This window comes from Lactuca virosa, chromosome 4 (assembly GCF_052849685.1).
Source record: "Lactuca virosa cultivar CGN04683 chromosome 4, Lactuca_virosa_CGN04683_v6, whole genome shotgun sequence".
Taxonomy (NCBI): Eukaryota; Viridiplantae; Streptophyta; class Magnoliopsida; order Asterales; family Asteraceae; genus Lactuca; species Lactuca virosa.
The window spans coordinates 404917191-404930966 of NC_136429.1; the positions used below are offsets into that span (position 1 = coordinate 404917191).

General features: G+C 34.6%; 1 protein-coding gene across 1 annotated transcript; it reads left to right on the forward strand.

Moving 5' to 3' along the window:
* The first annotated feature begins 4646 nt into the window (after positions 1-4646).
* LOC145108879 (uncharacterized) lies at positions 4647-12143 on the forward strand. Its single transcript, XM_079045966.1, has 11 exons — positions 4647-5058; positions 5322-7036; positions 7141-7230; positions 7968-8426; positions 9622-9736; positions 10026-10217; positions 10689-10939; positions 11219-11312; positions 11399-11448; positions 11545-11649; positions 11748-12143. Exons 1-10 carry the CDS (start codon positions 4842-4844, stop codon positions 11632-11634), a joined length of 3273 nt encoding a protein of 1090 aa, XP_078902092.1. The 5' UTR covers positions 4647-4841; the 3' UTR covers positions 11635-11649; positions 11748-12143.
* The last annotated feature ends 1633 nt before the right edge of the window (positions 12144-13776 follow it).

A 13776-nucleotide genomic window follows, 5' to 3' on the forward strand; every position in this document is an offset into this window, starting at 1 on the left:
AGCACTCCATTGGTGACAGTTCCTCTCTGAGTGATCTTCCTGCCTTCACCTCCCACGAAGGAAACATACCCCCCCCCATTAAATGTCTGAATGTCGTGCAGTTGGGAGATGTCTTCGGTCATGTGCCTGGAACAAACGTTGTCGACGTAAACGACATTCCCCCCGCAGCTGTTCCTGCACAATGCGCGGGATTAATGAGATTTAGGAACCCAGGACATAACAACACTGGTTTTTCCCTTGACATTAACAACAGATTTTTCATTTTCAATTTTTGATTTTAAATCACTACCAGAAGCACCATTTGAAAATTGAGATGATTGGATATTTTGATTTTTGGGCACCCATTGGTATTTCGGTTTTGAAATATTCACAGGTGATTTTGAAATGTTTTTCTTTTGTTTTGAGCGATTGGACGGCTAGGATTAGTCGAGGATCCAGACGCTGTCTTTGACGATATCGATCTTGGCTTAGCCGCATTCGATTTCGTCAAAGCACCTCTGGCTGTTTGATTGAAAACCTGTTTATCCTTTTTAAGTTCATCCCTTTTTATGTCCTTACGAACATTCCAATCACCATCACGAAGACGAGATCTCGAGGACTTTCTCGTGAGAGACCTTCCTCGTGACTCATTTTCTCTTCTTGGCGCAGAAAAATGAACAAATTCCCGATTAGGACAATTACGAGCTATATGACCAGCGGTTCCACAGTTAAAACATGTTTGCTTTTTGTCGCAAAAACCGGAACCTCTCTTTTCTGGTTTATTTTTCTTATCAACTCCCTTACTCTTTCCACATGTACAAGTGCATGATTCAGGTTGTGTGACATGTATAGGTGTAGTGTGTGTGCTAGTAACAGAAACATCAGATTTATTAGACACATCACCACAAGCAACATCTGAAGCATCAGAATTAGACACGGAATCATCACCAATCAAATCATCAGTTTTAGAAACAAAAACAATATTGTTTGAAACAGAAACATCATTTTTCAAAACAGAATTATTATTAGCATTATTCTCTCCAGACTCCTGCTTTCCTTGACTTAGAGATGAATCTGCATGGGAAGTAGAAATGTTAGTATCTTTTTCCCTAGCACTACTCTCCGTCACGGGTATAGCAGGTTTGCCATACACAAGAAATGGTTCTCTGTCTATCTCCTCTTGGGTCAAAGGTAAAGCAATATAGTTGTGATTGAAAGGAGGAGGGACACACTCATATCCTAGACCTACTTGTTTTTTATCTTTCCATTTCATTTGTTTTTCAATCATAGTTTCAACTTTTTCACTTGACACATCGAATTTCTTGAAGTTAAAATCAGCATTTTTAAAACGGATCTTCAATGTGTCAAGTTCTTCAGTTACAACAGCAAGTTCTTTCTTAATGTAATTATAGTTCTCACACTTGTTACTGTACTCCTCCTGCAATTTCCTAAAGTCCTTAGTCTTGGCCTCTAGTTGTTCTTTTAATGGTTTCTGGCCTTTCCTAAGGTTGTACCCCTCATGTTTAAGGTCCTCGTTCTCCCTTTTTATCAATTCAATTTGCTCACGTAAAAATTTAACAGTGTTAATGCAAGTTTGAGAACAAGAGATTTCACTAACCTCCTTCTTTTCAAACTCTGGGGTAGTCTGTACCATAAAGGCAAATTGCAGCTCCATCATTTCTTCTTCCGGGTCCATTTCAGCTTTTTCTTCTGGGACATCATTGATCTGGGCAAGGTGAGCATTTTCAGGTCCTGCGATGTTCAGGGCCTGAATCTGATCTTCCCAGTCAAATGACTGAGCCACTACTGCCAGATTCGCCGTTTGGTTGTTGGTGGTAGCTCCCATGCTTCTTCCGTCTGGCACCATTGTTCGTTCACTATTTTCCCTCCTGTCTTGCTTTGGGCAGTCTCTAGCAAAGTGACCAGGTTCATGGCAGTTAAAGCATCTTAATTTGCCCTTGTTGAAGCCGACCTTCTTCTCCGCGTTTATTCCCTAGTTGTTTTTGTCGGTTTTCTTGGAGAATTGCTTGGCCCTGAACACATCCATAGCAATCTACCATGTGATGTCCATCTCCTCAACATCCTATGGATGTATTTGATCAAGGTCAGCAAAAGCAAGCTGAGGAGGTAGCTCGCCAGCCACAAAGGCGTTGTAGCAGTTCACAAGTCCGGTTGCTAAAGCCATGTTCTCATCAGTTTCTTTGGGAGCAGGAGTGGGAATGGGTGCTTTCGAGGAGGAGGCTGCTTATTGATAAAGCACGGATGGTTGAATGTTATGCATCGGTGGAACAACATGAGATTGTGGTTGTGGAGCAACAAAGGTTTGAGGTTGTGGAGTGGTGAATGATGAGAAGGCACTGTTGGATGAGATCCCAAGGTTAGCAGTGGAATATGAATTTACATGATTTATCTCCCTCTGCTTGTCATCAAGGTCGCAAGCTTTGATAATCGCCATGGTTTCTGCAAGACTCAGACGGTTGAGGTCCTTCATCTTCTTGATCACTGAGACATTCATGTCCCATGACTTTGGCAGTAAGTTCAGTAGCTTCTTGTTGATCTCAGACCTTGTGACCAAAATACCAGCAGAGCTCATCTCAGTAGTGAGAGTGATGAACCTTTGCAGTTGAGCTTCTAAGGATTCTCCCAGAATATGATTGAACATATTAAACTTATGCCTAAGCATGTCCTGACGACTCTGCTTCATATCCTCGTTTCCTTCGTATACCTCAATCAATGCTTCCCACAAAGCTTTTGCAGAAGTGTATTCTCTGAAACCCTGAGCAATCTCTGGAGATAGGGCCATGATGAGTGTGGCGAGTGCTTTCTATTGCTCTTCATTTTCTCAAAGTCTTCATCGATGTAGTTTTCAAACTCCTTGTCAATGACTGTTCCATTCTCAAGTGTTGTGGTGATTTGAACTGGTCCTTTCAAGATGCTTCTCCAAATCTTGAAGTCCTTCATCTTTATGTACTTTTCCATGCGGTATTTCCATTCAGGGAAACCCTCAGCAGATAACAAGCGTGGGATTCTAGTAGTGGTACCCATAATTGAGTCCAATTCCTGATGAGCTGTTAAAGTTTGTGATTCCATTTTTTTAATTTTTTATCATTTCTTAATTGAAAATAAAGGTTTGTAAGGAAAAGCAACCGTAAATAATTATAAAAGAGTTCACGTCCGTACACAGACAAAGGTTCACGGTTCACAAACAGTTCACGGTTCACGGTTCACGGTCAACTAACAGTTCACGGTCCAAACAAAGGTTAACGGTCAATAAATGGTTCACTGCCAATGAATGGATCACGTTCAACTGAGAAGAACACAGTCAATGAAGATGAATGGTTCACGGCCGTACATAGAGTTCACGGCCGTAAACACTTCAAACAGTGAAACCGCAAACACCCATAAACAGTTGAGAACAAATGATTTTGATGCTGATTTCGATTCCTTTTGCCTTGAACCTTCACGATCTAATGCAGAAAACACACAAACCACTTGAATAATGACGAAAACGAAGAATCCTTCAACCAAAAACACAACTTGAATACGTTTTGACACCGGTATGGCTCTGATACTAATTGTAAGTCCCACAAACGCGAACCAACCAGTGATCAAACACAATCAAGATGCAAAAACAGTAAGAATTAGAAGGAGTAGAAGCAAAGAAGTTCCAACAATGCATACATTGTATTCAACCGTAAACGTCTAGTACACTTGTAACACACACATACACGTATGGCACATCTGACACGCTATTTATATGACCACCAGTCGTAAACACGTTCACGGCCGTGAACATGTTCACGACCGTGAACCCTACTCGGCCGTAAACACAACCTCAAACACATATTACATGACCCAAAACCCTATCAGACCTATACAGATAGATGCCTAGCCCAAACCAACAAATTATGACCTAACATATTCACCACACACACACACATACACACTAATATATACAAGTCAATGATAAAACTTCAATAAAAATTAAGCGTGCTCCTCGAATGGAATTGAACGAAAATCCAAAACTTTTTTTTGAATGTGTAATGATTTTCTTAGTTGAGAAAGAATAAACTCGAAAACAGTAAAGACTTTTTTTGAAAACGTTTTGCAAAAGATTGTAAACTATCTATATCTATACTGTCATATAATGATAAAGAGAAAGAAAATCAATTGAAATCTCATTTAAAATTTAAAATATCCGGATTTTTTGAGGTTTTAGATTAATACTTTCCAAGATAAGATGATGGTTATATGAATTGCTTAACTTATCATTGCCGTTTTGTAGGGATTCGATTCGACTAAATCACAGGTCGAGAGTTAATTTATGGGAAATTGAAGAATGATTATGGAAACATCTTCAATCAATACACCTAATACGGTATGCAACAAATTAGAGGAGCAGGAGCATAAGCGAAAATTCACTTACATGGAATAGGTGGGATAATTCGATTGGGGAAGGGGCTAATTGACTGCCACATAGTGAAAAAAGTTTTATTTATTAGATTAGGGAATTTCACTTTTTTTCTATGTAATAAATCTACAATATATGAGTATTCTATGTGTATATTGTTTTTTTATTGTTATGGTTAAAGTTGATGGGAGATAAGTCAACGTGTATGAGAGATTTAAAATATGGTTCAACTAGATCGGACCCAAAGACAAAACCCGAAAGCATCCGAACATCACACGGAACTTCATGTCCTCATCGCCTTCAACCGGAGTCCAGAAACACCGTTCCCACTTCCCACTCCTTTGTTTAGCAAAATCTAGGGTTTGATTCTATATTTTCCCAATTAAAAAGCCATCATACTAATTCCATCTCAATTTGTTTCTGCATAATCCAATCAACATTTGATTTCATCATGAGAACTCGAAAAACAGACAATCCCAAATCGCCCCCTGCGGCAAAAAGAACCCCACCGGCTAGAAAATCGGCAACTAAAACCCCTACCACGCCACCACGCAATGCCTCCCAGCAATCAACATCTGAACCCACGGTTACTCCTAAGCGTGCTTCCCTCCCTAGAGGGAAGACCATGGCGACCAACGATACCACACCAACAACTCCAGAAACACCAGGTACATAGTCAAACCTCAAACTTGATTTATGTATACCTTCGCCTTTTGTTTTCTTCATGTGCATAGTTCGAATGAATGATCAAGTCCAAAAAAGAAGTAGTTACTTTTGTTTTCTCCATAGTATTCCGTTTTTACATTCAATTTTCTAAATAACATGAAGGTATCATGATCATTATCATGGTAATCGTTATGTTGAATACCATGCAGTACATTCACTATCCTGCATCGATGTAAGTTCTAAGTTTTTGATGTTATGCATGCAGTTAGTGCAATAAAACCACAGGCTGACACAGTCAAGGCAACTCCGGGAACAAGGTCTGGAAGTAAGAGGACTGTTAAGAAAGTGGTTAAAAAGACTGTTATCAAGAAAAAACCTAAATTGGCTGATGCTAAGGTACAGCCTGATTTAGTTTCAGATGAAAACGATGATGAATTACTCACAGAAAAAGATAGCTTCGAGGAGGTGAAGGATATGGAACATGCAAAGCAGCAAGAATCTAGCCCAAGTGATGCTAAAAACTCTATCAAAGGGGAAGAACATGTTGATGATGTTTGTATGCCCTTAAAAGATGATGAAGATACTATGAAGGATGTTGAAGAGGGGACTGATGTTAAGCCCTCTGTTGAAAGCTCTGATTTAAGAGATGTTGCAAAAGCCATTGATAAACAAGAACCAGAAGTGGATATGAAAGAAGACATGGAAACAAAAGAGAAGGAAAATAAAGAAACCATTGATGATAAATCCTTAAAGATCCAAGAACCCTTTGTAGAAGCTCGAATAGAGGAAGAAGAGGAACCTGAGGAAGAACCCGAAGAGGAACCTGAAGTTGAGCAACTCATTGTGAATCAAGGAATCATCATGGAAAATGAGAAAAAAGTTGAGATTGAAGAAGAACCTGAAGAAGAACCTGAAGAGGAACCTGAAGTTGAGCAACTCATTGTGAATCAAGAAATCATCATGGAAAATGAGAAAAAAGCTGAGATTGAAGAGGAGCCTGAAGAAGAACCTGAAGAGGAACCTGAAGTTGAGCAACTCATTAAGAATCAAGAAATCATCATGGAAAATGAGAAAAAAGTTGAGATTGAAGAGGAGCCTGAAGAAGAACCTGAAGAGGAACCTGAAGTTGAGCAACTCGTTAAGAATCAAGAAAACATCATGGAAAATGAGAAAAAAGTTGATATTGAAGAGGAGCCAATGGAATGTAATGATGATGAAGTTGAAATGGAGAAAGATATGAATGAAGAAGTAAAGAGAGAAGAAGACCTACAAGAGCATGTATGCTCAAGTAATGAAGAAAAGAACAAAGACAATGACATTGACAATGATGTTCATGAAAAAGAGAAAAAAGTTGAGATTGAAGAGGAGCCAATGGAGTGTTATGATGATGAAGTTGAAATGGAGAAAGATACGAATGAGGAAGTAAAAAGAGAAGAATGTCCACAAGAGCATGTATGCTTAAGTGATGAAGAAAAGCAAAAAGCTACTGATGTTCATGAAAAAGAGAAAAAAGTTGAGATTGAAGAGGAGCCAATGGAATGTAACGATGATGAAGTTGAAATGGAGAAAGATCTGAATAAGGAAGTAAAAAGAGAAGAAGATCTACAAGAACGTGTATGCTTAACTGATGAAGAAAAGGACAATGACAATGACATTCATGAAGAAGATGACAAGGGTGTACAACAACAACAACAACAACAACAAGAGCAAAGTGAAACAAGGTTAGAAGAGGAACAAGCAGAATGTAAAATAGCTGTAGAGGAGCGAAAAAGAAGGAAAGAATTTGAGATATTTGTTGGTGGATTAGATAGAGATGCCACAGAAGAAGAAGTAAAGAAAGCTTTTCAATATGTTGGTGAGGTTATTGATATCCGAATGCATAAAGAACTTCCAACCAATAAAAACAAAGGATATGCATTCGTGAGATTTGCTAATAAGGAACATGTAGCACGTGCTTTAGCCCAAATGAAAAACCCTGTTGTATGTTTATGTTTATGGCTTTATGTTTATGCTTCTCTTTTAATATACTATATTTTTGTTTGTGTAGTATAAAATGCTAATAAAAGTTGATTATTATTTATTAGATACATGGAAAGCGATGTGGAACTGCACCTAGTGAGGACAATGATACTTTGTTCTTGGGCAATATCTGCAATACATGGACAAAAGAAGCTGTAAGGCCAACATCTCTCATTTCATTTTGAATTTTTTTTTTTCAATATTTGTGTATATGCTGCTTAACCTTGCCCCACTTTACCTTCAACTTTATCACTTGTATCTGTTTTTTACTATGGTCACATATCACTGCTTTATTACTAGTATCTGCTTTCACGGTTTGTTTATCTGTACAATATCTACCTTTTAACCTTTCCACACTTCACCTTTAACTTTATTGCTTTTATCTGCTTTTTTTTCTTTAGTCACACATCACTGCTTTATTGCTAGTATCTGTTTTTTCACAGTTTGTGTATCCATACAATATCTACCTTTTAACCTTTCCCTACTTTACCCTTACCTTTATTGCTTTTATCTTTAGTCACACATCATTGCTTTATTGCTAGTACTTGCTTTCAATGTTTGTGTACCTGTAAAGTATTTACCTTTTTCAACTTTATTGCTTTTATCTGCTTTGCATCTACTCTTTTTTTTTTTGTCTTTAGTCACACACCACTGCTTTATTCATAATACCTGCTTTTACTTTCATTATTTGTGCATCCATACAATATTTACCTACTCCACCTTCAACTTTATTGATTGTATCTGCTTTTTTTTCTTTTTCTTTTTCTATACTCACAACTCAAAAACCACTGTTTATTCTTCTTTGTGAGCTGAATTTTCATAAGCAGTAGTTGTTGTAGTGTTCTAACTTAAGTAGATAACTTTCTAACAACATTCATATATTGCAAAACAGATAAGACAAAAACTCAAAGATTATGGTGTAGAAGGTCTTGAAAAGATCACACTTGTGTCTGATCCTCAACACGAAGGATTAAATCGTGGGTTTGCATTTCTTGAATTCTCAGGACACCCGGATGCCATGCTGGCATTCAAAAGGCTTCAAAAACCTGATGCTATATTTGGTCACCCTGATAAAACTGTAAAAGTAGCTTTTGCTGAACCCTTACATGAACCTAATCCTGAGGTTTTAAAAGAGATTAAATCTGTGTTTATTGATGGATTGCCACCTCATTGGGATGATGACATTGTTAGAGAATATTTAAAAAGTTATGGTGTTATTGATCGGATTATGCTTGCAAGAAATATGTCATCTGCTAAAAGGAAAGATTTTGGATTTGTTGATTTTACTACTCATGATGCTGCTCTTGCTTGTATTGATGGGTTGAATAAAAGAGAATTGGGTGATGAGAAAGTAAGAGCATGATCTTTTTATCATAATTGATTAATTTCTACTGTTTTTTTTTTTGTTGTGTGTTTTAAAAATTTATGATTCTAGATTGTTTCACAAAAGTAGTGTCTGATAAGCAACTGGAACTTTGCATTCACAAAATACCATTGTTTTGATGGTATTTTGTGAAGAAAAAAAAACCAAATAGTTTGTTACCCTTTTATGGTACCTTTTTAAAGCAATGGTGTTTTGTAAAAAAAAAAAACAAATAGTTTCTTGCTTATTGGTGACATTAATTCTTAAGAAACCATTATATTTTGTGTATTTTCACAGTTTAGCCACTAATAGTTTATTTATTTTTGGGTTAATCTCATAAAAGATCTTATATTTTGTGTTTTTTCCGGATTAAACCTTAACTTTATTTTTTGCCTGAAAAAGACCTTGTACTTTTTCATTTTTTCCGAAAAAATTCTCAACTTTGTTTTTTTGTTTTTCCAAAAAAAACCCTTGCATTTTACAATTATATTTGGAAAAAAATGACTAAGAGGGCCAGATCAGAAAAAATGAAAAAGACAAGGTCTGGGAAAATTACAAAAAGGGTTAATGTCATAACTCATACATGGGTAACAAACTTTTTTTTTTCTTTACAAAACACGGTTGTTTTACAAAAGTAATATCTGATAAGCAACTGGAACTTTGTGTTCACAAAAACCTTTATTTTAATGGTGTTTTGTGAAGAAAAAAAATACAAATAGTTCGTTACCCACATTTATGGTACTTTTTTTAAAGATATGGTGCTTTGTAAAAAACAAATAGTTTCTTAACCCTTAAAAAGCCATTATATTTTGGACAGTTTCATTGTTTAGACACTAATAGTTTATTTATTTTTTAATAAAACCCATGAAAGTTCCAGACTTTTTTTCCAAATTAACCGTTTTGACCTTCACATTTCACATGTAAATTTGTTATATCAGGCTTTACATGAAATACTCAAAATCAACCACTTTGACCTGATATATCATATCAGGTCAAAATGGTTAATTTGGAAAAACGTCTGAAAATTTTATAGTTTGGTTGGAAAAAATAAAGTATAACTGGTTAAATCTCAAAATTGCCCAAAATATGATGTTTTTTTTTTTTAATTTTTTTCCCCTGTAATCTACCCTATTTATTGTTCTTTAATTGATTCAATTGTATAACAAATTATACATGTTGCTAGATTAAAGTGAAAGCAAGGCTTTCAAATCCTTCACCTAAAACTCAAGCTGTGAAAGGTGGAATAGCTGGAGGCTTTCGATATGGTCATGGAAATGGTGCTTCCTTTCAAAGATCTGGTATTATATAAAATAAAACACACTTTAATATAAAAAATATATACAAGGAAAAATAAATATAATATCAATGCACTTTACTTTTACCTATAATAGCAACAAACATACATTTTGCTACCAATATCTCAACTTTATTTCTTACATATTGCTATTATTAGCAAGGAAATGTAAGTATTTTTCTATTTTGTGTGAAGAATATGTGTAAAGAAAAATGAAACTTTATTTGTTACAATTTGGTCTATAATATAGTGTTGAAATCTTGATTATATATAATGTTTGTTTATTTTTTCAGGTAGGGGTTTTGGAAGAGGTCCATATCCTAACAACAATATGGAATTTACACGAGGTGGCAGAGGTTTCTATCAACATGGTCAACATGGTCAATATGGTCAACATGGTCAAACCAGTAGAATGGGTTATGCAGAGGATTACCCGCCAGCTGGCGCTCATCCTTCTTTCAGAGGGAGACATGATTTTGGAAGAGGTTATTGAGTTATCTGTTTGAATATTTATCATTGGTTTTTGTGTTTCTTTTCTTTTTAATTGAGCCATATTGATTTGATTCTATTCTCTGCATCATTTTAATTATAGACTTGTTTATTTACAAAAGTTAAAAATTAACCATGATAAAATCTCATTAAAACCCTAATAAGATTAGGGCAACTTATGTTAAATCATTATGTTTTGGGCAATTTTTATTGTTTGACCACTATAACCTTATATTTTTTTTCAGTCAAACCATAATCTTTTTGGACAATTTTCCAAATTAATCATTTTGGCTTTTGATATAACAGCCGGTGAAACCAGAAATAACAGGGTCAAAATGGTCAATTTGGAAAACTGTCTTGAAACTTTTATATTTTGGTTGAAAAGTATAAAGTATTAGTGAAGGAATGAACAATTCCATTCCATCATAAGTTCATAACACATAGCTAGCTATCAATTGATGTTGCAGGAGGGAGATGGAATAATTTCAGGGGTCCACATCAGCAATCTCAAGGCCCTATGCCATTCCCACCTAGATATGATGATGATCATCATCATCATAATCATAATCATCATCATCATCATCATCCTATGCCTATGAGAGGACCACCATTTATGCATGAAGAACAATTCAACAGACCTTATGGTGGTGGAAGGCCCTATGAAGACCCCTACATATATGGAGATTCTTCACGTGGTGTAAAACGTCCTTATTATGCAGTATGTTTACTCTCTCTCTCTCTCTCTCTCTTTTTTTAAATTTAAAGTTAAGTTCAAGAAATAGCAATGTACTTCTCTTGATTTGCTTATTATAATATCATACTACAATTTTTTATTTCTATTACAACATTGTAATTAAAATGATCTACTCATTGTAGAAATACCATAAAAATTTTGGGAATTTTTTTGAAGTATAATGTTTTAATAAGAAAAAAAGTTGAAAGTACAATACTATAATTGGATAAAAAATATTTCAGTTAAAAATTTGTTGGTTTTTAGGAGCAGGATCCTGTGTATATGGAGCATAGCAGAGTTCGGCCTCGTTTGGAGTACCCTGAGCCTCCAATTTCAGCTCCTGCATCTCATTTAAGAGGTTTTCTTTTTTTAAAAAAAAAAAAATCTATAATTAAATGTTTATGTGAAGCCTAATTTTTAATTATTATCCTTCTGTTATTGTAGGAGGTGGTAGTGGCATGCATTCTCGAGACTACTATAATAATAATTATGATGTGAGTAAAATTATTTCATTTATACTTGTATTCTATCACACCATTGCACTTTCAAGTTATTATTTTTTAGTTTTTTGATAATCTTATTTATTGCAGTATGAGGGTCCATATTCATCTTACTATGGTGGTGGTGACCAGCGGCCTTATGGTGGCAATCAACCTTATGGTGGCCGATATTATTATTAAACTATTTAACTACTGGTAAAAAAAAAAAAATTCTAAACCCGTCTTTAATTTTCCAAATTTAGTTTCTTTGTATAATTCTGATTCTTTTTTATTTTTCAATAAAATGTGTCCAGGTGTACAAGATTTGAATTGCTGTGCTGGCATGTTCTTCTCTCTCTCTCTATCTCTATCTCTCTCTGAAGGAAAGCCTTTTAAAATCTTTTTTTAAATTCCTGTTCTTTCCTTTCCTTCTGAACTTGTTTGTTGTCTTCCATCATTCCATGGCTTTCTTAGACATATATATTGGGTGCTTAATCTTTAGATATGGTGAAGGAGTTTAGTCTTCTAAGTAAGAAGATATTAGGTATCGATTTGGGATCTCAGAGGTTATATATATATATACATATATTTCCTGAAGTTTAAGTGAGAAAGAAAAGTTTGAAGTAATATAGAATCTAAGCACTGTAGATGAGACTTGTGGATCTTACAAAACTGGAAATAATTCTCTTGATGGATTGTATGCTTTATAATGGGTGTTCAAATTCAAACAGTATCTTTCAATTAAGGTTTCTCTATGTTTTATATAGATTAGGATTTGATCTTGGGTGTTATTTCAAGAAAATAAGTTGAATATGTTATTTCATACTTTGAGAAATGCAAGGCTTTTACAAGTGTCACTTGTCTTAGGAATTGATTGTAAGGTTGAAAATAAAGGTTGCTATTAGTAAAGATACTCACATCACATCACATGACATGACATGATATGATATGATAGAATATGGAGTCTGGTTTAGTTATTTCCTTGCTGTAGGCTTGTAACTTGTTAGCTTCTTTTGCATTCAAAAAGGTAATTTTGTTGGAGAAATAGCAACCTACTTTATCCTTTTTTTTATATATAGCGATGTACTTACAATTTTCAACTGATTATAACATCTTTTAACCTGAAAATGATGACATGGCAATGGTTGTTTCCATGTCATTTGCCATGAATTTTTCTTAAATTTAAGTAAGTTATTAAATATTATTTATGTTATGGTAAAAGTTAAAGCTATGAAAAGGAAAGGTACATTGCTATATTTTGCAATTTATCTTTTCTTGTAAAATTTAAGTTCAATTATTTGTTGCCCATGGTTCCAAATTTGTAGGTTTCTGCTTTTGTCTGGCCTCATTCGAAGCTCTCTTAAAGTATTTTTTTAAATATTTTTTTAGGTAGAGAATTTAGAAGCATACGATGTATGTATATTTATGTGAATTAATGAATACATGCATTTATGGTTTGTTGCAACTTTTGCTATCAAATATTGTTTGTTCTTCCCTTTACTTGTATCAATTGGATTGATGATTAGGTCTATTTATGTAGATGGTTGATCCTTTTTTGTGCAAAAAACATATTCCCTAGTTTCTTTTGGTAAATGTATAAATAAATTTATGATTTTAATGTCTAAAAGTTTTGTGAAATATATATCTTTTAGTAAAATATATAAGTTATTATATATCGTTGGCTACCAACGTAGAGTTTCTTAAACGACGCTTTAGCATAGAGAAATTAAATATTCTTTTACTTTTTGTTCCTACTATCTCCCTACATATTTTAAACAATGACAAATGTCATTCAGTTTAATTTAAATTTGATTTGATTGCGATGTTAAATTTGTACACTTGTCATTACTTAAAATGGTAGGAAGAAAAAAACAAAAGGTAAGAAGATATTTAATTTCTCTTTAGCATATGACATGCAATGGTTTCAAGATCTTTCTTGGAGTTTTTTTTGTTGGTTAGGAGAAGACATTTTGAGAAATAAGTAGGGTTTGAGAGAAAAAAAATTGATATTTAAGTTTATGGCGTGATAAGAATTGGAGGATGATATGTATATTTACAGTGGTTGAAAAAAGGTTAAAAAATTGAATTAAAAAAAAACGCTAGTTTTTTTATATAAAAAAGTAGTTGATATGCGAATTGGGGTAAAAAATGATTGAATATATAAAATCTCTCTCTCTCTCTCTCTCTCTCTCTCTCTCTCTCTCTCTCCAACGACCCAATGTCATTTAATCCCTCCACACTGGGCATGTCACTATGGTAGGGCGATGTGCATCGAGCATGTCGAGTCACTCCTTCAAGCCTAAAGAGTAGATTGCATTTGTGTAAAATGATACTATTTGTCTT

Coding starts and splice junctions, on each gene's coding strand:
- LOC145108879 (XM_079045966.1), top strand. CDS start 4,842: ATGAGAACTCGAAAAACAGACAATCCCAAATCGCCCCCTGCGGCAAAA. Junction 8,427..9,621: donor GAGAATTGGGTGATGAGAAA/GTAAGAGCATGA, acceptor ACATGTTGCTAG/ATTAAAGTGAAAGCAAGGCT. Junction 11,449..11,544: donor ACTATAATAATAATTATGAT/GTGAGTAAAATT, acceptor TATTTATTGCAG/TATGAGGGTCCATATTCATC.